We start from the raw sequence: 25,286 nt of genomic DNA, 5'->3' as shown, positions 1-25,286 counted from the left end.
TTCAACGAACTACTACCTGCAGCCTTATTTCTTTAAAGTGCTTTTTTACTGAAGTTGGCGTTTTTCTGGCACTGGTTTCCATATTTTTTCTACTATTCTTTCGTAGTTCTTCTGCAGACAAAAATAAATATCTATGATGATACAATTCGAAATAAGACTGCAATTTCTATTTCACAATTAATATTTCTCTGTTAGCTACTTTAACATTAAAAAATCTTTGCCTCTTAGGTTGATACTAGGCAATTAGTTTGCATACCAATACATTCCTAACCAGTCAATGACAAAAGGTGAATATCAAATCCTGTACCTTGTGTCTGTGAGGTAAACATTTTAACCACTATGCCAAACCCCAACTAGCTTAAACATAACAGAAGTAAAAATAAAATTATGCTTTCCCAGTGTCAAGAACTGCAAACAGTAGTTAACCATACATGGCTGGAAAATTGAAGAAAGTTTCCTCTGCAGGCTGGATATTTGTTTTACCCTGTCTTGTGAAAGGCATCCAGTAAGTTATGTTCTAGACACGTAATACCATTATTCTCAAGCAATGCCACACACTTCAGCTTTAGAGAAGAAATCTAATGCAATTTGTCATTCTGTACACATTTTAATGGACATGCAGGTCAACTGAGGGTTCCTACCAATAAAGTATTTGATGTCCAAAACAGTCCAATTTTCAGTAAGATTTTCCAGACAAGATACCAGAATATTCAGTCATAAACCTCACTTAGGTTGTTCTCTTAAGCACAAAGCTAATGGAACAGCTACTAATGTGAGATAAAGGAATGTGTAGAATTGGTTATGAAATAAAATTAATGTCTTCAGAATGCCAACTTCTTGCAACTATAACAATAAAAGATAGTTCTGAAAGTCAAAACATGACTTGTGTCATTTCTTTCATGAACTGCCAATAAAATATGTTTTAACACCTTTTACACACAGCCCCCCCCCCCATGCTGATAGGATATACCTCTTGAAATTACCTGAAAACGAAATATCTGATTATTTAAATGGGAACAAAGTCACCTTTCACTCATATTCCTGCACCCATGTATATCCAACTTTCTGTGTGAGCACACCTCCAATGTCTGAACAGAAAAAAAATACCTACTGTAATGCACTTTGGTTTGTCTCAAAATACTTACAATCTCCTTCAAAAGCCTAATCTACAACGGGATAATTTTGATCAAATGACAGCTGTTCAAGCTCTGGTCAGATGAAAGACCGTCAGTCTGTACTAATTTATTTCAGCTTGTTTCAGAACCTCAGAGCTCCTGATGATTCAAAACTATTATTTTTAACTATGATCAAGGGAAAGTTTATGATCAGCTACTTTTTCACAAAGAGAACCATCAATGGCTACATATAATTTTTTACAGTAATTAAGAAAAAAAAATCTGCTTATATTGATGTATTCAGTTTTACACACAAGCTCTAATCAACCCATAATGATTATAATGAGCACAGCATAAATACAGTGAGTAAGTCAGTGATTTTTTTTTTTTTTAATAATTTAAAAAAAAATTTGGTCCCCTTGGACCTCATGTTTACTGATCTGGCTGACATTGTCCCCATCCATTTAGGTCTACCAGCCAGCCATGCTACCCCCGGTGACTTACTCTGACATTGCTGGGTTGGTTGTGGATCTCGGCTCAGTTGTGCTTCTGTCGGGGGAGGATTGTTTGTTCTATTCCTTACCTACTTTCCTTCCCTGTCCCCCCCAAGCTTGACGATTGCATTCAAGGGCACTCCTCTCTTTGGACTACACCTCACCTAATAGAGTGCATCAATGGGTACCCTCCCACCAAGGACGGGTATACCTAACTCTTCCATGCCACTCAGTCAGTTTCCCAAACCACTAATTGAACCCTGGTTGATGGAGCTAGCAGCTTTATCTCTCTAAGCCACCAGAAAAGAAAAAAATATATATTGAAAATGTTACAGGAGAACTACAGATGCATGAACTCAATTGACAGTGGAAAAGAACTAGAACTATTAAGTGGGCTAGCCTCAGTTTTAAGCAAATACCAGCTTGATCAAGCTGTTGAGTGTAGGGGGGTCCGGCTGAAGACTACAGGAGAAAATTTAAGTGGGGGCCAACATCGGTACAAGAAAACCATCATATACATCAATATTAGCTATAAAAGGCAAAGAGCTAGCACTGATCCTAAAGCTCCATCAGCTGACCAAATCATCAATATGTAGGTTTAAGCTGCATATATTTTGGCACAAAAATAGGGAAAAAAAGGTATACTTCTCTAGGCTAAATACAAAAAAAATAGATATGAGCAGTACTAGTGAAAATAAATATGGGAAGTGGTAGTAATCAGTAAACCGAAACAAATGTGTGTCAAATAGGGTATAAAAAGGTGTACCTGCTGCCTGTAAGGATATGTTGGAGAAGACTTCTATACATACAAAAGCACCTGTAACTCACATTTGTTCCCTATTTCCCCCACATTTCCCCCAACAAACCACTCATGATAACAATAAATGCACACAATAAACAAAAGTTACATTAAAACACAGATCAAGTATGGAAAATACCTTGATTGGGAGAACCACAGTTCAAAAGATAGGAGCCATGTGGTAAAATTAAATCTGCACGGAATTTGTGCTTCCTGCGTTCCTTGTGGAACTTTTGTACAACTGATTCTTTTATTGGTTTTCTATCCCATGAGCGTTGTGACCCAAGGAATAAGCCAATTGCTCTGGCACCAATAGACTCTGCAAAATCAAAGATCTTCCATATGCCACCTAAAAAAGACAAATCAAACAAAATTAATTTTAACTCATTTATTTTAATGTTTAACAATACATAGCTCATCTGCACAGACTTGACAGTCTTATGGTCACATAACAGCAATAGAAGACACACGTTGGTTGTGTCATAGACAGAACTGTAGTCTCATTCATACTTGTGGATGTATAAAGATCCAAGCACTGAAAAAGCAAGCAACAAGCTAAGTAGCAAATACCACAGAAACAGTAAATAACTTTGCAACACCCATGCTCGGACAGTCATAAAAGCACAGCAAAACAGGCTGGGGCACATGAATCAGTCAGTCTTATTTTTAATAATCATTAAATCTGATAAACATACTCAAATCTTCTGTCAAGTTATTCTTAAAACTCGCACTGCTCTACACAGGAGAATGCAGCATTATTTTATGTAGCTAATTTCTTCAGTGTAGCTCACAGCTGTCGCAGTCTCATGTATTTAAATGAGACACTGAGGCACAGGATGGGTTCAAGTAATTTTTTGTGCATAAACACATCAGGAGCTGTAACTGGAACATACTTCGAACTTCATATGCTTACTGACTGACTCATTACTTCTAACACGCTCACATGTGCATCTTCATTCAATCTAGTCCTCAGAATGAATGACTATACAAAATGCCACCAATCTTACATGTGTTCAGTAACTTACATGCAAGTGCTCTCTGACTACAGTGGCTGACTAAGTACAATACACACACTGATCTACATCCTCCCTCTTTAATTTGCTCGACATTGCAAATAGGAGAACAAAGACATTTTGAGAACTACATATTATATCAACATTTCAACAAACAAAACTGAGTTTAAGTCCAAGTCGCTGTGTATTTTGGATTTGGTCTGTAAGTTCTACCCAATCTGGTAATATAGAAATTCTGACTAGGTTTAGCAACAGGGACAGTCTCTGGGGATTCTTTCCAAACTGGAACATCAGGGATTGCATCAAAATTGTTTGAAGCAAGCACACTGTCCTTTTGGATTGGAACAGGTATAGTCCCTCTAGGAATTAACAGTTGTCTGGATAGGCAATCTGCTGCGTCACTGGTTCAGAGACAGGTAACACGTGTCTTCGATTATGTCTGAAATCCATTCCTTCCGAAAGTATGATGTAAGACCTTGGTTCCGCACAAATGTTATTCATGATCCCACTCAGTCGTATCCTTTCTCACAACCTCTCCTTGTAGTAAAGGTCTAAGGGATTTACTGGTCTTATCGTAGTACAACTTTTGTGACTGAAGATTTCTCAAAAGTTGAGCCTTGACCACAATGTTGTTCTTTATGTTTGGTACTAACAACTGTTTACTGATTGGCAGAGTTGTTCTAGTCTGTCTGGACATTAATCTCTGAGCAGGTGAACCAAGCAAGTTGTCTCGAGGTTTCTGAGACTTTAGTAAGTTAAGGAAAACACCTGTGCCATCTCTCTTGGATTTCTCCAACAAACATTTTGCACTCTGAACTGCACATTCAGCCAACCCATTGGATTGTGGATACTCAGCACTACTGGTAATATGGACAAAAGTCCAAAGACTCAGCAAATTACTTGAACTACTGAATTCTAAACTGTGCACCTTTGTCAGACACGACTTTGTGCGGACTACCATGCCCAGAAAAATGTCTCTTCAATTTTGTAATGACTGTGCTGAACATCAAGTTAGGAAGTAGGTCAACTGCAAACCAATCTGAGTAACAGTCTACTAACAATAAGTAATGTTGACCATTTCATTCGAAAATATCTGTGGCAACTGTCGACCATGGTAATTCAGGAATCTGGTGTAGGTGAAGTGGTTCTTTTTGTTGATGTGGTTTAGTGCTGCTACAAATTAAATATGCCAGGGTTTCCTTCTGTACATCTTTGGACATAGAAGGCCAAAATATAATTCCTCTTGCCCTTCTTGTGCTTGAATCAGTACCTGGGTGGATGCAAATTTGGTACTTGCGTATTATTGCAACCAGGTTGGACAAACCGCAATGAAGAGGTCACAGAAAAGGTAAGTACCAACATTTCTAATAATAAACCCAGTCAAACAGACGTATGATACATTTATGTGTAGAACAGGTTGGTAAAGCGAAAATATTATCGCAACTCTGTTCAAAACATCTCTTGCTTGTACATAACAGTTTTGAGAAACAGCAATAAACATGTGCTAGAAAATGTATGTACAGAAACTTGGAGAAATAAACACAATCAAAGAGAAGTTTACGAAATGTCTTATGTGTAAAACAGCTTCTGAAACAAAAAATATTAAGAAAATGTGTGCATAACTCTTCTTTGCCCATCGCTGACATCACTTGAGGAATACCATGGGGTGCATACCTACTGTTTAATCGACGAGAAAGCGTGCATGACCTGTGAAGCATCCATTACAGTGTACGGATACAGTCAGTATGTTCACATGACTGACAGTAAAGTTCAATGACTTTTCCCTGATGTCATGTAGGGGCAAAACTGCATTTCAAAAATGGTTATAATTTTAAAACTGCCAGGGGAGAATAGTCACAGACAGAACAAAATGTAGGATGGATGTGGAAGCATGACATGCCATGGTGTACAAGTTAATTCCTTAACTGTGATGGGGACACTAACACTGTACATTTAATTAGTACAGAAATGAAATGTTACTTCGCAAAACTATTCATTTAATTAGTACAGAAATTAAATGTTACATCGTAAAGGAAATTTAAAGACGACTGTAATGAATCAGATTTCAAAAAAATGACATTAATACATTTATCATCATGTGAAGGGCATATCAATATATCAAGCATGAGTTCTCTGCAACCTGGTTGCGATAATAGGCAAGTACCCAAAATTTTGATATATTCGTGTTGTAACACTTTAGGAATTGCCACTTTTGGACCTTTCATGATGAGTCCATCTTCCATCAAGAAGAGCTCATCTCTGTAAGGGAATTACTGCTAAATGTCACGTGGTGAACTGGTTTGTTGTGTTGGTCATGCTTGACTGATAATGTTTTTCAGCTTCTGGAGAATTGGGTGATTTGTGCTGTGTGATTTCTTAGTTCATTAAGGCATGTTGACATAAAATTTCTGACTTCCATGATGTCTACTTTTTCATTGTCATGCTGCTCTGCTGTTTGTCTGGGTGTGCGTGAAAAAGCATCAGCAAGGTACAAGTGTTTGCCTTTTTCGTGAACAATATTGAAATTGTACTTTAATTTTAATATCATGTGTTGCAATTATGCTGGAGCTGTATGCACTGGCTTTTTCAGAATTGTCACTAGAGGTTGGTGACCAGTCTCTATTTGGATACGTCTGCCATAAATATAATCACTGAACTTCGAACATGAGAACACTACTGCCACTGTTCTTTCTCTACTTGTGCATAATGCATTTTTGTTTGAGTTAAAGGTTTTGATGCATAGGCTACTGGTATGCCTTCTTGAAGACATGCTGCACCAAGGCTGTAGTTTGAAGCATCACAAGAAAGAGTTACAGATTTATGAACATCATAATATCTCAATGAAGGGTAGACTGGCTATTTTCTTCTTCAGAATATCAAATGCTCTTTGGTGTTGTTCCAACCAAGACCAGTTTACATTTTTGCGTGTCAACTCACATAATTGGGCAGGAACCTCACTCAAGTCTGGGATGAACTTTCCTAAACAGTTGACCATACCTAGAAAATGCTGTAAAAATGTGACATTCTCTGGAACTGGCATCTCAAGAATTGCTGCCAGCTTAGATGGATTTGGTTGTAAGCCAGGACTGGTAAACAAATGTCCCACATAAGCTTGGATTTACATTTCTGAGGATTCAGTTTTTTACTTCACGTCCATGGTCTGCAACATTCCTGAGATTTCAGTCATGTTCGTCTTCACCATTGTCTCCAACAATAACATTGTCTACTATAATAGCAAATGGATAACCAATAAATATTTGTTCCACGGCACATTGATAAGACTTCACTGGCAAAACTGATTCCAAATGGCATTCTTAAAAATCTGTATCTACCAAATGGTGTGCTGAATATAGTTAACAATGAAGATATGCGATCCACCGAAATTTGCCAAAAAGAGCCTGTGGCATCCAAGACTGAAAAAACAGTGGAATTTGGCATGAGAGAGGCTACTTCCTCTACTGAATGCATCGGATGGGGTGGACGTTTAAGTGTTTTAAGTCTCGTGGATCCATACATATTCGAGTATCATCTGAGCTCTTCTTATGAGCTATGACCATGGAGGATATCCATTCAGTCGGTTCTTCTCCTGGAGCAAAGAGTGAAATATTTTGTATTGTACAAATTAATGGGAAACCTGTAGAGCTAAAAGTAGACACTGGATCCAAGTGCAATGTTATATCAGTGAAAATATTTGCTAAAGTAAGCTGGTGAGAAAGTTGATTCAGCAAAGTGTGCAAAACTAGTTACTTAAGGGGTGAAGAGATTCAAACTGATGGTGCAGTAGTTTTTCATGCCGTTCTGCTGGAAACAGCTATGACTTGCAGTTTTACATAGTCAAAAGACACGTGAATTTATTAACAGGCCTCAAAGCCAGTTTGACAATGGGACTGATAGCATTTAATAAAGAGGTTCACTATACAAGTATGAATACCAGCAATAGTTTTACACAAAATATTTTTAGTGAATATGCTGATATTTTCACAGATGAGCATGGCAAACTTACAGTCACATACTCCATGAAGTAATACCATGAATTAAGCCCAGTTGGCAGACCAGCAAGGAAGGTTCCATTAGCAATGCAGAGCAAAATAAAAGCAGAGCTTGACAAAATGGTGAATTTAGGTGTCCTTACTCCAGTAAAAGAACCGACTGAATGGGTATCCTCCATGCTAGTAGCTCACAACAAAAGCCAGATGATATTCAAATATGTATTCATCCAAGAGATTTAAACAAATCTCAAACTACCTCATCATCCAATGCACACAGTAGAAGTAGTAGCTACTCTCATGCCAAATGGCACTGTTTGTTCAGTCTTAGATGCAGAATTGAATGTTGGCAAATTTTGCCAGATCACAATTCTTCATTGTTAACCACTTTCAGTACACCATTTGGTAGATACAGATTTCTGAGAATGTTATTTGGGATAAGTTCTGCCAGTGAAGTATTTCAACATGCGATGGAACAAATGTTTTCAGATTATCCATGTCCTATTATAGTAGACAACATTACTATAGGGGGCAATGGTGAAGACAAACATGACAGAAACCTCAAGAAAGTTCTAGACCATGCACATGAATTAAATCTTAAACTGAATCCTGAGAAATGTAAATTCAAACTGAAAGAAGTTACTTATGTGGGTCATTTGTTTACCAGTTTTGGCTTACAACCAGATCTGTCCAAGCAAGCAGCAATTCTTGAGATGCCAGTTCCAGAAAATGTCACATTTTTATAACGTTTTCTTGGCATGAACAACTATTTGGGAAAGTTCATCCCAGACTTGAGTGGGCTTTCAGCACTGTTAGGTGAGTTGACACACAAAAATGTAAACTGGTCCTGGTTGGAACACCACCAAAAAGCATTTGATGTTCTGAAGCAGAAAATTGCCAGTCAACCCAAACTGAGATATTATGATGTTCACAAGCCTGTAACTCTTTCGTGTGATGCTTCAAAGTATGGTCTTGATGCATCATGTCCTCAAGAAGGCATACCACTAGACTATGCATCCAGAACTTTAACCCATTTAATTTAACCCAAACTTAAATGCAGTATGCAGAAATTGAAAAATAGCTTTTGGCAGTAGTGTTCGCATGTCTGAAGTTCAATGATTATATTTATTAAAAAATATTCAAATAGACACTGATCACCAACCTCTGTTGACAATTCTAAACAAAGCTCATACATACAGCCCCAGCAAGCTTGCAATGCATGATGTTAAAATTGCAAAAGTACAATTTCAATATTGTCTATACAAAAGGCAAATTTCTATTCCTTGCTGATGAACAGAAGAGCATGATAATGAAAAATTGTCACACGTCCAATGTTATGATTCAAGATAAACAAGCGGGGTAGTTCGTTTACATGCCTTATTATATAGAAACACATCAGGATGGACAGCAGTAACATAAAATATAAACAAACTGATTAACTGACAGACCATTCCACACATACATTGTGACAAACGGCGATACTGCCAGCAGAGCTATCTGAAAATTTTGTAAATAATTATATGTCAATTGAGAATATCAACATGATTTATATAAGAGGTTTGTTACAACTGTATTAGAACTGCATGCCATGTGTATATCAAACTAGGTTTGTACAGACGTGTGTTGAGCAGATATTTTATAAAGTGCTTGTGCTTAAAATGTAACAACAGCGTGCCCTACTGGAACAGAACAGAAATGTACAGGCACTACTGTCACTGTTTCTAGGGAGCATTCTGTATTGTCTCTAAGGTGAAATAATTACTAGTCTTGAAATGTGAAGGGATACAATTGTTTTATGACTTCCAATATCTGCCAAAGATCTGACATTTATGTATTTTCACAATTAGATGCTAAATCCTGCTAGCTTCCAGCAGTGGGGCTATCACCTGGGACAGACTCGGATAACAATAAATGGTGTAATTATGCAAGCTATCTCAGCAGTAATATTTAAAATCTTAATTTGAGAGCACTCAGAGAGCCACAGCATTCTGTATTTTGTCTTGGACCTGGCAACAACTAGAAGATCCATTCACCACATCTGCCTTGCTCTTGGGTAAGTTAACTAGGGTATATAGTAATTCTTTTAGATATACTCAGGAACATAGTGAAACTTAGTTTAGATATTTTTTCTTTATTTATTTGCGACTGTCCTGCAGTGTTGTTTTAAATATTTCCTGTGGTACTGAACTCTGACGTCACTGGGAATATATATATATTTATTATTATCTTGTTATTTTATTATTTACTATTAAATATATTTAAACCTTTCATTGTGGCTGATCTTTGAAAATATATTTAAGTTCTGAGAGTACTTGCATATTTATTTGGTGACACTGTGTAGGCCACTCCTAATAGCCTTGCTCTTGGTCAAACTACCATTTATATTAATAGTAACATTACACAGTAAGATTGGACACACTTTGTTAAGAGCATTAAAGTAGCTGATAAGGAGTTGTCTGGTGGCATTGATAACTACCTTACAGTCTGGGCAAAAAGGACATATCTAGTAAACCTGTGCCAGACTTTTCCAGGTGTGTGTGTATGAATCAAACATCAAAGTATGTGTGTGACAGCTACTTGGTCAGTGGCTTGAAGCACTGGTTGGACAGACAGGGTGCTGGAGGTCTTGGCTTGGTCACTCAGCTGAGATATCAACGGTATAGCTGTGCCAGTGGGGAGTCTTATATGGGATCTACAGAAAGAGGGAGAAACCAGCCCTGGACTGACTGCGGTCTCCATGTACTCTTAAGGGAAACCACTTGATGCAGAAAGCTACATCTGAAAATACTGTGTGTCTACTTGTTATCCTCCCACTGTACATCCTCCACTGGTGCTAGTGGTGAGGATTAAGGTGCCTTAATTACTGGTCCAGTGGTGGGGCATCACACTTGCATCTCAGCAGCTCTCTACAAAATGGCAGTCTGGCTCGCATGTGCTCAGTATTTACACACATGCAAGCCCATGGAAAGCTTCTTAAAGCTATACATGCATACTGATCTACATCCTCCCTCTTTAGTGAATTGCCCACAATAAAAATGACATCTGAAAAAGACATGCAATTATACAGACACTAAGAAATAAACACAACATTCATGTCCAAGTTGCCTTGTATCTGGAACATGGTTTGGAAATGCGACCTGATCTAGTGATACAGTAATTAGGACTGGCTTTAGCAACAGGGACAGTTATTGGTGAACAATCTGTTTCAGGAGTTTTGGGTATCTTCTCAGCAACAGGGATATTTGCTGGAATGTCATCTGGAACTGGAACACTGGATAACTCACTCTGAGATCTAGAGTTCTTTTCACAGGCAAGATGCTGCAATACAGGCTCGGAAACTGGTACTAAATGTTTCCAATTCTGCCTAAATTCTACTCATTGTGCTTCCACAATGTACAATCTCGGAGCATCCTCACTATCTTCCCCCTCTTGTAATGGATTGAGCGGTTTGCTGAACTTATCATAATAGGTCTTCTGAGACAAACACCTTTTCCCAAGTTGAGCTCTCACTGCTTTGTTGTTCTTAGCACAGGTAACTAACAGATTGCTAGTAACTGGTAGTGTGGTTCTGGTTTGTCTCAACAAAAGCCTTTGTGCAGGTGAACCAAGATGTTTATCAGGAACATTTTTGAGATTCAGGAGATTCAGAAAAACATCGCTATTGTCTCATTTCAACTTCTCTAATAACTGTTTCACACTTTGAACTGCACGTTCTGACAAACCATTTGACTGTGGGTACTCAGGGCTACTTGTAACATGAATAAAGTTCCACTCTTCAGCAAATCTCTTGAACTGCTGGCTTGTAAACTGTGTAACATTGTCAGAAATAACTTTGTGTGGACTACCACAGACTGCAACATGATGCTTTAACTTAGTAATGACAGTGCTGGATGCTGGATTAGGAAGTAGGTCAATCTTGAATCAATTTGAATTAGAGTCTACTAACACCAAGTAATGTTGACCATTCCATTAAAAAAGGTCTGTAGCTACTGTCGACCAAGGTAGTTCAGGAATCTAGTTTATCTGAAGTGGTTCTTCCTGTTGATGGGGCTTAGTACTATTACATACAGAACAAGATGAAAGTACTCTCAACATCCTTTGACATAGAAAGCCAAAATACTAGTTCTCTCACCCTTCATTTGGTAGAATCGGTTTCTGGGTGGCCATGATGCAAAATGGTAATATACTCTTGTTGCAAGAATTGTGGAACAATCACTTTTGGACCTTTCATGATGATATCATTGTCAAACAAAATCTCATCTCTGTAAGGAAAATATGGTGCACTTCTACTGGTAAACAAGATTGCTTTGACGACCATCCTTGACCGATACAGTGTTTGAGTTTCTGAAGTATTGGATCTGAGGATGTATGTCTTGTAAGCTCATCAGGACGTGTGGAAGAAAAATTTCTCACTTCCATGACTTCAAAATCAAGTTTCTCATTTTCATGCTATTCAGTGGTATTTCTAGGCATCTAGATAAAGTATCAGCAAGATACAGAAGTTTGCCATTTGTGCAGACAAGACTGAAATTATACTTTTGCAGTTTCAACATCATGCGTTGCAGTCTGGCAGGAGCTGTATGCATATGGTTTCTCAAAATAGTGATCAGAGGTTGGTAGTCAGTTTCAAGTTGAATTGGGCGGCCATAAACATAATCATAGAACTTCGTACATGCAAACACATTTGCAAAGAGCTCTTTCTCAATCTGTGCATACTGCATCTCGGTCCGGTCTAGAGTTCTGGATGCACAGGCTACTGGTCTACCCTCTTGAAGAATGACTGCACCAAGACCAAACTTCTTGTGAACATCATAGTATTGGAGTGTTGGTGGACTGGAAATTCGCTGTTTCAGGACATCAAATGCTCTTTGGAGTTGTTCTGACCAGGACCAGGATACAGCCTTACATGTCAACTCTTTGAGCTATGCTGAAAATTGGCTCAAGTCTGGAATGGACTTGCCTAGATAGTTATCCATGCCATGAAAATGTTGTAAGGCTTGAACATTGTCTGGATCTGGCATCTTAAGAATTGTTGTTTGCTTGGAAGCACCTGGTTGCAAGCCTGAACTGGTAAACAAATGACCAACATAAGTAACTTATTGTAGCCTGAATTTGCACTTCTGAGGATTCAGCTTAAGATTCACTTCACGTGCTCTTTCCAGAACTTTGAATTTTCTGTCATGCCCTGCTTCACCATTACCTCAGACTAGAATATCATCTACTATAATAGCACATGGACACCCAAAAATATTTTGTTCCATGGAATGCTGGAAGACGTCACTGGCAGAATTTATTGCAAATGGCATTCTTAATCTGTACCTGCCAAAAGGAGGACTGACAGTGGTTAGCAATGAAGATTTACAGTCAAGCAAAATTTGCCAAATGAACTCTTTGCATCCAAAACAGAATAAAACTGTGGCATTTGACATAACAGCAGTGATTTCTTCAACTGTTTGCATTGCATGATGAGGTCTTTTTGTGCTCTGTTCAAATCTCTTGGATCAATACATATTCTGATATCATCTGAGCTTTTCTTATGAGCTACCACCATGGAAGATACACATTCAGTCAGTCAGTTCGCCAACTGAACAAATCACACCTTGCTGCACCATTTTATCTAACTTGGCCTTGACTCTATTCTACATAGCTACAGGAGCTTTCTGGGTTGGGCTGACAAATAGGTTGCCCTCAGGGTCTAACTTCATGGAGTACACAACTGGGAATTTGCCTAGCTTGTCTTTGAAAAGATCAGCATGGGCATAGAAAATAAACTGGGCAAAATTAGAACAGATTAGAACAGTGGCCTTTTAGGCTTACATGGTGGACTTATTAAATGAAAGTAGTCCCATTTTCAAACGGTCTCTGAGGCCTAATAATGACTGTATGTACCTTTTGGTGATGTAAAATTCCAAGTCATAGCTGTTCCCAGCAGAGTAACATGAAAGCACTACTGAACCTTCAGTTTAAATTTCTTCACCACCATAAGCAACAAGCTTCACATACAAGCTTCTCACTAGCACATATGTTAGCAAATGTTTCTGCTAACATAACATTGCACTTTGAACCTGTGTCAACTTTGAGCTCTATGGGTCTTCCATTTATCTGAACAGTACAAAACACTTCATTCTTTGCTCATAAATTTACTGCATTGACTGTTTTACTAAGCACAGATAATCCAACAACATAAAAAGTAGGATCACAGTTTTCTAATTGATCAACTTGTTTCTTTGAAAGTTTTCTTTTAATAAAAGAATGAGCCTCTTTTGATTTACAAAATCTTTGGAAATGATTTCACTCTTTACATCTGTGGCATTGCTGACCAAAAGCTAAGTACTTTTCTCTTTTAGACACACAACTGCTAACATAATTATGACATCTGCTAACATTCATACAGTAATACCATCTGAATCAAGGGTCTGGGCCCGTTTCTTTTAACAATGTGCTGCATGCCATCAACATTAGCACTAGAAGATATTGGAAGCATGCATCTCTCATATGTTAGCAAATGTTGTATGAGGCAAGGTGAGGGGCACACTCTGAGTTAGCTGACTCACCCTTGTGCTTCACTGAGACTACGTGCGCACTGGAATTTGCTAGAAATCTACAGGGTTTCTCAGGGAGTGATACAATACTTACAGTAGCTGCCATGTGCTTGGGCCTGTTCCTTTTAACAATGTGCTGCATGCCATCAACATTAGCACTAGAAGATACTGGAAGCATGCATTTCTCATTTGTAAGCTTATTTGTGTGCTTTTCTGTAGCTCATATATCTGACAAATAGCAATGGCCTTATTCAAAGTTAAATCACTGTAACAAAGCAAAATCTTTCTCACAGCATCATCTTTAATACTACACACAGATCTGTCTTTTATCAACTCATCCCTTAAATCACCAAATTTGCATGTTTTAGCTTTGTTTCTCAAGTCAGTTATATATGCTGCAAAAGTTTACCCAGGCCTTTGATCCTTTCTGTTATATAAGTGCATTTCCATTGTAATATTTGTTTTGGGGTTACACATTTCTCTAAATTTACGTTTTAAGCATTCAGGGTTTTCCTTTGATTCAGATGGTATTACTGTATGATGGTTTTTCCCCTCCCCTGCAAACACTGCAGGTGCATACACAAATGAATGCTCTCTTTCAGTGGCTTCTGAACCAGCTAAATTAAGCAGAATAAATGCCTTTGTATGTGCATCTGTCAGAAAATGCAGCTTGTATGAAAATATGATATTCTTGCTCAAACAGTCCAATTCTCTGCAATATTATCATCAAATACAACTGGAGCTGGTTTACGAAAGCCTTTAGCCATGCCAACTAAGTAGGCTTAAACACATTGCAAATATGGCTCTTGTAATTATGTACAAACATGCACACACACCAGGTACTTGTAATAACATTCAAATGCACAATAAACTCTTTGAAATACTGTACTTTGTGAAATATGCTTTGAAATGTCTGTATTTTGTGAAATAACTGTATTGTAATACTGCTCAAACTTGTGAACACTTTGTATACTTGGGACATCTTGAATAGCTAATTCATGTGAAAAAGTAGCTTATAGTGAAAAAACGGAATTGTTTTCCTTATTTTATATATTTTATGTGATTTGGACATTGTTTCAAACATTTTTGTAACTATTTTGAATATTTTTTATCAATATGTCTCAGTTTCGGACATTTTGTTTAACTAGAAATTCGTTTTGAGCATTCTGAGTGCTTTGTTTTATATTCTTTGAGTAAGAAATCATTTAAGCAAGTTTTAGTGCCTGGAATTCATTTATGACCTGTTTTGCGAGGTGCACATGCAGTAAGGATGATCCAAGCCTCTATATTCCTCCAACATTAACGGAGTGCCTCGTGGTCTTGATTCTGGATCCCATTCTGACAGCATTTTGTTCGTCCTACGTTATGATTCAAGACGAACAGGCAGGATATTTTGTTTATATGCTTTATTATACAGAAGCACATCAGGATGGATAGCAGTAATGTAAAATATAAACAAACTGATTACTTGACAGACCTTTACATACATACATGCTTACATCTCAACAGCTCTCTATAAAATGGCAGTCTGGCTCGTGCGTGCTCATTATTTATACACATGTGCAAGCCCATGGAAAGCTTCTTAAAGGTATACATTTGATCTACAAAAGCAAACTTTGAAGTCATGGAAGTCATAAAATTTTCATCACATCTTGATGAACTCAGATATCATAAGGCTTCAGACCCAATTCTTCAGAAGCTGAAACATGTTATCAGTCAAGGATGGCCAGCATGACAAACTAGTTTACTACTTAACATACAGAAGTATTTTCCCTACAAAGATGAGCTCAAGAAGGAAGATGTAATCATCGTGAAAACTCTTAAAGTGGTAATTCCTTCAGCATTACAACACAGATATATAAAAATTTTGCATTGTGGTCACCTAGGTACTGATTCAACCAAAAGAAGGCCAAGAGACATAGTATTTTAGTTTTCTATGTCAAAAGACATAGAGAAGGAAATTCTAGCATGTTCTGTTTCCAACAGTACTGAATCGCACCAAAAAAACCCCCACTTCAGATAAACCAGATTCCTGAACTATCATGGCCGATGGTTGCTATTGATATTTTCGATTAGACAGAGTTAGTACGCTCATATTCGAATAGGTTTGAAATTGACCTTCTTCCTAACTTAACCTCCAGCACTGTCATTACAAAACTGAAGAGAGATTTCTTCTGTTCTTGGTAGTCCACACAAAGTGGTACTTGACAATGGTACACAGTTTACAAGTCAGCAGTTCAATAATTTTGCTGAGTCTTGGGACTTTGCCCATGTTACTACTAGTAGTCCTGAGTATCCACAGTCCAATGGATTAGCTGAGTGTGCAGTGCAAAGTACTTGTTGGAGAAATACAGGAGAGATGGTACCAATGTTTTTCTTTACCTAATTATCTCAGAAACATTCCTCGAGATAATTTGCTTGGTTCACCTGCTCAGAGACTGATGTCCAGACAGACTAGAACAACTCTTCCAATCAGTAAACAATTACTGATACCAAATGCAAACAGAATGGTCGAGACTTTTGAAAAAAACGCCAGTCACAAAAGTTGTACTATGATAAATCCAGCAAACCTCTTAAGACCATTAAGACAAGAAGAGATTGTGAGAATGAAAACATCTAAAGGATAAGACCGAGTGGGAACTGTCAGAAATACTTGTGAAAAACCGAAATCTTACACTGTGCAATGTGATGGATTGGATTTCAGGAGCAATCGAAGACACATATTACCAATCTCTGAACCAGTGACACAGCAGATTGCCTGTGCCACAGAATATTTCTCTCTAAACTTGTTCAAAGTCCAGAGGAGAGTGTACTTTCTTCAAAAAATCCTGATGTAATCCCTGAAGTTCCAAATGTAAAAGAATCCCCACACACTGTCCCTATTGCTAAACCCAGTCAAAGCTTTTATGTACTCAGATCAGGTAGAATTTCCAGACCCATTCCGAGATACACAGTGACTTGAACTTGAATTCATTTGTTATATGTTGATGTGATATCTAGCTTATAAAAAATATACTGTTCTCCTATTGCATGTTGAACAAATCAAACAGGGAAGATGTAGATCATTGTGTGTATTGCACCTAGTCAGCCACTGTAGCTGGACAGCACAGGCATACAAGTTGCTGAGCATGTGCAAGATCAGTGCCATTTTGTACAGTCAGAGTGAATGCAGGCATTAATGGAGATGCACATGCGAATGTGTTTGAAGTGATGAGCTAGCTTAATTATAAGTTCCAGTTAAGCTCCTAACGTGTTTATGTACGATAAACAACTTGAACCCATCACAGTGCCACAGTGTTTAGTTTGAATACAAGAGACATGCGACACCTTCCACATGCCCAAACTGTTAGACTTTGAGCTGAGATTATTAAAAAGACAAGCGTGAGCACCAGGTCTTTCAGTGGTTTAATGCCATGTGAGAAAGGGAGGCTTAGCCCTGACAGGACACTGCTAGGAAAAGCAAAACCACATGTCCACACCCTGGCATAAAAAACGCAGAAAAAAAAAAGGGGTCTTCAGGGAAGAAGCAGTTACTACAGCTGTAATCATTTGAACATCCACTGTTATGGCAAGTTTACTTACACAACTGTACTATGTTTTTCAAATTGATCACTAATTTACTATATCTTACAATAACTGTGAGGTGAAAGTGGAAGGTCCAGGAGTCTCTGGACAGCATTCCTATTCCAAGGCTAGAAAAGGAAGCTACGTAGTAGCACTTTGTAAAAGTATCCACAAAGGACCACTTTGCTGCTTCTAGAATATTCCTAGAGTCCATCCCTTTCCAACAAGCTATAGATGAAGCCAAGGCCCTGTCAGAGAGTGCACTGACCCTGCCTGGAATAGTTTTGTTGTGGTTGGAATATCAAAAGGTACTAGCTTAAGACAACCATTGGAAATAGTCTGCTTTGACACAGGTTGTCCCTTCTTACCTTCACAAGAAATGAACAACCGATCAGAAGTTCTGAAAGACTTTGTTCAGTCAACATAGTACCTCAGTTTTCTGTACATCCAAGGTATGCAATATCCTTTCTCCCTCATTCTTGGGTTATGGAAGAACACAGGGAGATGGACAGTTTGGCTTAAAGTAAACTAGGATACCACTTTAGGCTTAAAAGAAAGATTAGTTCTAGAAGAAACCTTGTCACTCTGGAAAATGGCATGACGCACCATAAGAGCTTGCAATTAGGATACTTGTCTTCCACAGGTCACAGCAATCAGAAAAACAGTTTTCCATGTTAAGAACCTCAAAAGTCAGTCAAATGAGCTGGTTTAAATGGAGCAAGTATTGGTTTCCCTAACATAAAACAAAGATCCCAAGGAAGAACCAACAGTGTACTTGGAGGCCCACGATGCAGCACCCCTTTCAAAAACATTTTCATATAAGACAGCATTGAAAGAGGAAGGGATCCATGGGCAGACATGCTGAACTGGCTGACAAAGAACCTTGATAATGGAGTAAGACAGGCAATAGGATAGTAACTCACAAAAATACTGCAAAACCAGAGAAACAGTAATACTGAATGGGTGCTAGTGGTTTTATTTCCACCAGCTAAAAAAACTTTTCCATTTAATTATCTATGATTTTTTAGTAGCAAGCTTTCCTGCCTCCATTACTATCTGCTCCACGTCCTCAGTAAACAGGTGACTAAAAGACCACATTGTCCAGGGAATCAGTTGTAGTTGTTTGAGGATGGGGATGTATCAAACTACCCTACTCTTATGTGAGTTGATCCAGTGTATGAGAAAACTTGTGGTAACTGACCCTGGCCACTTTTAAAAAGAAGGGAGAAACACTGCTGCCTGGACCAGAAGGGAGTCACCACAAATCTGGGTACCAAGCCAAGGTCAAGCCAATAGAAAGAGGGAGGCTGAGCCCTGAAAGGACAATGCTAGGAACAACAAAAAATAAATAAATAGTAAAACCACAAGATTAGCTATCCAAGTGTAAATGCTTCTGTGACACCAAAAGTAGATAATGATAAAATAAATGGAGTTCAGGAACAAACCAAAGCTGAAATTTATACTCCACATAAAACGACTAACTCCAATATGAACTATGTAGCAGGAAGAATCAAATAAGAACCAGCATAAGGTCCAACATAAAACTTTAATGGATCAATGGCAAGCGCTTTCACCCTTCTGGGCTTCCTCAGGCCAATATGATTCTTAAAAAACACACATCTTAAATACCTTAAATTGGGTGACATCATTTCCTGTGATAAATAAATTAATTAGTTCATTCTTTAACATCACATTCAGAGACATATTTATACATTTAATTTATGCAGGTATAACTTTTAGTTATGTACTCACCATAACTTCAGATGTTTGGGATCCATCTCGCCTACATTCTGAATGATGGGTTCGGAGCCGATCCTCGGACTCGGGCACGCTTATGCCAAAGAGCGAAGTCTCTTATTGGCTGAGCTTACTATATCCCAGGATGCACCACTACCAGTCCCCAGATCTAGTTTGTCATACATGCACACATGCACGCCCTGCTTATATAACATCGTCAGATGAAACAAGATAAAACAGTAGAACTCAAAACCGTTCAATCTCTTCTGATCTCCAAGGCAGGGGAAGGAGGGTGGAGGAATGAAGTAGATGGATCCCAAACATCTGAAGTTATGGTGAGTACATAACTAAAAGATGTTATGTGATCCTATCTCGCCTACATTCTGAATGATGGGACAGCCCTAGCACCTGAATCCTGGGTGGCTCACTGGAAAACACTCCTGAGTACCGTGGAACCAAATGATGCTCGCCCTTTAGATGCCACATCTAATTTGTAGTGGGAAACGAAAGTGTGCGGGTTGGACCAAGTAGCCGCAGCACAAATTTCCGATATAGCGAGCTTGGAATGAAAGGCTATAGAAGTAGCCATAGCTCTGGTAGAATGAGCTTTGATAGATGTTGTAAGTTGCTTATTCAAGAAGAATAGGCCTGAGCTATGCAATCTCTGATCCATTTTGAGATAGTGGCTTTGTGATGGTTTGGCCCAATTTATTATCTGAGAAGGACACAAACAACTGGTCTGACTTACGAAGTTGCTGAGTCCTGTCTAAATAGAAGCGTAATTGCCTGTGAACATCCAATTTATGGAGAGTGTATTCTGCTTCATTGGAGAATTTTGGAAAGAAAACTGGTAGCTCTAGAGATTGTTGAAGACAGAAACTAGAACAGACCTTTGGGACAAAGGATGGATTAGGCCTAAGTGATACTCTATCCTTGTGGAAAATCAAGTACGGTGGTTTAATAGACAGGGCTTGAAGCTCTGAAACTCTTCTTGCAGAAGTAATAGCCACTAAGAATGCCGCTTTCCAAGACAGATATTTTAACCGCATGTAGCAGCCGGTTCGAAAGGGGAGATGTTAATCTAAATCAAGATCCCACGGAGGTGCAGGATGAAAAACTGGTGGTCTTAATAGACTCGCACCTTTAATGAACGCTTTGCATAGTCTGCTGCTCATCAAAGGAGGATCCATGGATTCGTGGAATTTAGAGATAGCCGCTAGTTGGACTTTAATGGTTGAGACAGAAGATCCCTGATTAAACAGGGATGTTAAGAATTTCAAAACCTCTGGGACAGGAGCAGTGATAGGGTCTAAGCCCTTGAGTTGAGCCCAGATAGCAAACCTCTTCCACTTACTGAGGTACAATTTGTTAGTGGTGGGTTTGTGGAAGATAAAATGTGAACAACTTCCGGATCTAGTGTGTGCCTTCTAACTAAGGTCGGAAGTGGAGGAGCCAAGCTGTCAATTTCAAGGATTGAAGGGACTGATGCCGATGTCCCGACTGATGGATTAGCAAGTCCGGAATCAGGTCTAAGGTCCACGGATCGCCACTGCATGCTTCTTCAGGTAAGGAAACCATATCTGACGAGGCCAGTATGGGGCAATCAGAATCATTAAAGACCCCAGTTGAGAAGCTTTTGAATAACTTTGGGAAGGAGTGGAATTGGAGGAAAGGCATAAAGTAGCCCTGTTGGCCAAGGTTGTGCTAGAGCATCCATGGCTGGTACTTCCTGATGTGGAATCAAGGAGAAGAACCTTTGGCACTTGGCGTTTGTGGAGTTGCAAATAGGTCGCAGCACGGCGTCCCCATCTCTTGAAAACCTGGGCTGCTACTGTGCGGTTTAGAGACCATTCGTGAGGAGAGAGAATTGTCCTGCTTAATTTGTCCGCCAATACATTTGACTTTCGGGATGTGGGTCGCTACCAAGAAACGGTTGGTAGCTACAGCCCATTCCCACACTCTCATGGCCTCTCTGCAAAGGGGTACGATCTGGTCCCTCCTTGTTTGTTCAGATACCAGACCACCGACATGTTGTCTGTGTGGATGGCGATGATGCCCTGAGGAAGAAACTTGTGTAAGGCCTGTAGGGATAGAAGTACAGCCCTCATCTCCAACACGTTGATGTGGAGAAGAGCTGCCTGGAAGCCAGGAGCCCTGAACTAGCCTGCCCAGACAATGCCCCCCCCCACCCTATCTGGGGGGCATCTGTCGTCAGGGTAAACACTGGAGGGGAGGGAACAAAAGGGTTCCCATGATCCAAGTTGGATGTCTGAAGCCACCAGCGCAGGTCCCTTTGCATATTTCCGTAATCATGATGTGATGATTGAGGGAAGATCCTGAAAAGACCATTGAGTTGACAAGAGCCACTGAAGAATCCTCATGTGTAATCTTGCTAGAGGAACTAAAAGAACTGTGGCAGACATTGAGCCTAAAACCTGTAGAACCATCCTGGCTGGGGCTTTGGATCTCGAGATCAGAGCTTGAACTTGGCCCTGTAAAGTTCGGATCCTTTCGGCAGGAAGAAAGACGCCAAGATCAATCTTGAGTCTATCTCTGCTCCTATAAACTTTATGCTGAGAGGGCAGCAAGCCAGACTTTGACCAATTGAATGTAATCCGCAGGGAAACACCCAGGCAGATGGTGGCTTTGAGGTTGTCCATTAGTAGATGCCTGGTGGTGGCAGTCAGGAGCCAGTCGTCGAGATAGGGAAACACTTGGAATCCAAGACTTCTCAGGTGAGCCGTCACTACTGCCAAACACTTGGTGAACACCCTGGGGGCTGTGGTGAGACCAAAGGGCAGAGCGCAAAATTGGTAATGACTGACTCCCAGGCTGAAGCGCAGATACCTTCTGGACGCCTGATGTATCGGTATGTGATAATAGGCGTCCTTGAGGTCTATGGAGCACATCCAAACATCCTTCTCCAATAATGGGAGAATGGATTGTAACGTGACCATTCGAATTTGGATTTCGTGACGGATTGGTTCAGTGTGCTGAGATCCAATATTGGCCTCAGGTCCCCTGTCTTTTTTGGCACTAAAAAGAACCTGGAGTAATTTCCTGATCCGATCTGGTCTGTGGGGACCGGTTGGATGACTCCTTTTTCTAGCAGCTTTAAAGCTTCTGCGGCTGCTATTTCCCTTTGACTGGGTGGTGGGTCCGGGATTCTCTTGGACGGTGGGGGTGAGTATGTGAATGGGATGGTGTAACCTCGGCCAATCAAGCCAACAACCCATCTGTCCTGAGTGATTGACTCCCAGGCTTTTAGGTGCTTGGCAACGACACCCGACTGGCTCCGGAGCAGCACAGCCGGGCAATCCCTCATGACGTGTGGGAGGCTGAAGAGCCACGAAAGGACTTCGCGGTCTCCAGAATTGCGGGGCCCTCTGCCGCCTCTGGGACGGCGTCTCCTGAAAAATTTCCCGCCTCTGCCTCTGGACGGGAATCTTCCTGCTGTTGGGAGAAAAAGATTTGGAACCACATTTTCCCCTCCTTTAGCCTTGGGGTAGGCGAAGGGAGTGGAATAACGGGCACCTACGGCAGATAAAGTTTTTCCCTCTTGCTCACAGCGGTAAGGGTGTCTTTCACCTTGGGTCCAAACAATGAGGACCCATCAAAGGAAGGAAGATTTGAAGGCCTCCAGAACTGACACAAGCGGAGCCAGGCTTGTCTACGAGAGCCACGCCTGTGCCTGCTGCTCTTCGCAAGACCCGCCATAGGAAATGAGCCTCATGGACGAGTTAGAAATTGACGTAAGGATAGCCAACTGAGAGCTAACCGACTGGGCTAGCTGCTCAGGTAGGTTACCGAGAGGAATCTGACAACTCCTTGACCAGATCCCTCTGAAGCCTGGTAAAATGTGCCAAATAATTCAGAGACCTTAAGGTAAAGGCCGCTGAAGTCAGGGTGCACCTGTCCATACTCCTAGACTCCTTATTAGGAGGATGGACGGACGTTGAAGCCTCTTGTTGTGTAGCAGATGCCACCACCATGGCATCTACAGCCACGCCTTTAGTAAGGAACTCCTTCTCGGGGAGCAGACAAAAATTTATTTGGACGAGAAGGGACTGGTTCCACGGTATCTGGATGTTCCGCCTTCGACAAACTAAATCCAGAAGCTCAAGGGCGGAGACACCCAGGAGGAGGAGGGCTGAGGGCCTTGAGGAGCACTGACTCGTCCGCAGAGGGGTTTGGATATCCAGCTCGTTGTTTGAGGATCTCTAAGATGTCTGCGAATGAGACATCATCCGAGGACGACTGGGACCCTCTGCATCATCCATATCAGTGTCTGATGTAATAGACTCGGGGAGTCCACGTGCTTCCTCTTGCACGATCTCTTCCTTGGGGTTCCTCTGAAGACAACTCGAAGAACCCTCAGGAGGAGGGAACCCCACTGGGGTAACCTCAGGCCTAGGGGCTCCGCTGGCTACAGACAGGGGACTGCCAAAGACCCAGTCTCCACGCCCAGGGAAGGTGCCGGTAAAGCCGGAGAGATGGCAAGAGGACTTGGCCAAGGCACTCCTCATGGCTGAAAGCCGGACCCCAGAATCCTGGGAGTGTCCGGTCTCCGAGCCGTGATAGCCGACGGAAGTCCCGCAGCTGAAGCACCGAGGAAGGGCTCGAACCGAAAGCATAGGTCCCAAACATCCCTCGGGTCCAGCCGAAGAAGTCCAAACTCGGACCCGAGGCCGGGTTGGAGTAAGGGTCGGAGCCGACCCTGAGATCTCCACCGGCTCCAACAGCACCTGCTCCACGGAGCGAAGCAGTCGGAGGAGGAATGGCAATGGGTTAAGGTCATCGGCCAACTGGGTCGGAACCAAACAAATTTTGGAAGACTGGGGACTGGAATAGTCTTTGGAGCACCCTGTCTATATCAGAATCCGACATTCTCAAGACCGAGAGGAAACAGAACGGGTTGAAGGCCTCTCCATCGGCCCCAAAGGGCTAGGGAATACTCACACCAGATTCCATCGGTGCCGAGGTAGACTTCGCCGAGGAGGAAGTGTCTGAGCGGCGACCTTGTCGGCTCCGAGCAGCGGAGCCGACGGGTGTGACCCGCCTCTCGATGCCCCAGCCATCGGCTCCGAAGCCAGAGGAGTCGATACTGGTGGCATCGAGGCAGACGACCTCGGCCCAAGTCTTTGGAGCCGAAGGAGAGGCCTGCCTAAGTCTCTTGGCAGTCGGATCCGACGGACTGGTCGGAACCGCCATTTTCTTTTGGCCGGAGGAGAGGATGCCAAGGCTTCTTCAAAGGAGGGTTTAATTAACCCCTTAAGAATCAATTTATTTTTCCTCTCCTGGAGGTCCCTTGAGGAAAAAGCGTGACATACGCTGCATGACTCCTGCAAGTGCTTTGCCCCTAGACAATATACACAGAGCGAATGATCGTCAGTAATAGACATTTTAAAACCACATTTAACATTTTTAAAGCCAAGGCCTAGGGGTTTGAGACATGATGTTAAACAATTCTAGTAACTTTGACAGGAAATTAAACAACTATAGATTTACTTATGATAAATCTAAGCTTACAGTTATAGTTTAACACAAACACTTCCTGTAAATGACAGGGAACTCTAAACAACTATAGACTTGAGACCCTGAAAAGTTTTCAAAGGTTGACAGACCGGAAGGCCCTGGATGGGTAAAACAAACTCAACCCAATCACACACAACAGTTTTCACAATCCAAACGCATACAAAAGAGCGATAGTTAAAACAGCTTTTGTGACCAAAACAGCAAAAACTGACAGAAAAGTAGTTAATAAAGCTACTCAGCCCAGCCAGCTCGAGACCACGCCTCGCAGGGAAGCGCAAACGAGATCTGGGGACTGGTAGTGGTGCATCCTGGGATATAGTAAGCTCAGCCAATAAGAGACTTCGCTCTTTGGCAGAGCCGAGGGATCGGCTCCGAACCCATCATTCAGAATGTAGGCGAGATAGGATCACATAACATCATTAATTAAAAACCAAAACATTTATTAAACTAAAACATGTTAAAAAATATATATTAAAAATATAATAAACAAAATGTAAATAT

The 25,286-nt window shown here is 40.7% G+C and overlaps 1 protein-coding gene across 2 annotated transcripts in view; it reads right to left on the bottom strand.

Moving 5' to 3' along the window:
* The window catches only part of LOC122794156 (endonuclease 4 homolog), a 1,200,618-nt gene that overhangs the window by 545,865 nt on the left and 629,467 nt on the right, over positions 1-25,286 (bottom strand). For both annotated transcript variants that reach the window (XM_044062356.1, XM_044062362.1), the window contains exon 5: positions 2,548-2,757. In XM_044062356.1, coding sequence (XP_043918291.1) covers positions 2,548-2,757 — 210 coding nt within the window. The remainder of the gene's footprint in view (positions 1-2,547; positions 2,758-25,286) is intronic.

Source organism: Protopterus annectens, chromosome 1.part0, assembly GCF_019279795.1.
Source record: "Protopterus annectens isolate FY-2018-M chromosome 1.part0, PAN1.0, whole genome shotgun sequence".
Lineage (NCBI taxonomy): Eukaryota > Metazoa > Chordata > Ceratodontiformes > Protopteridae > Protopterus > Protopterus annectens.
Note: the sequence above shows the minus strand (reverse complement) of the source record. Positions and strands in the feature narration are given on the sequence as shown.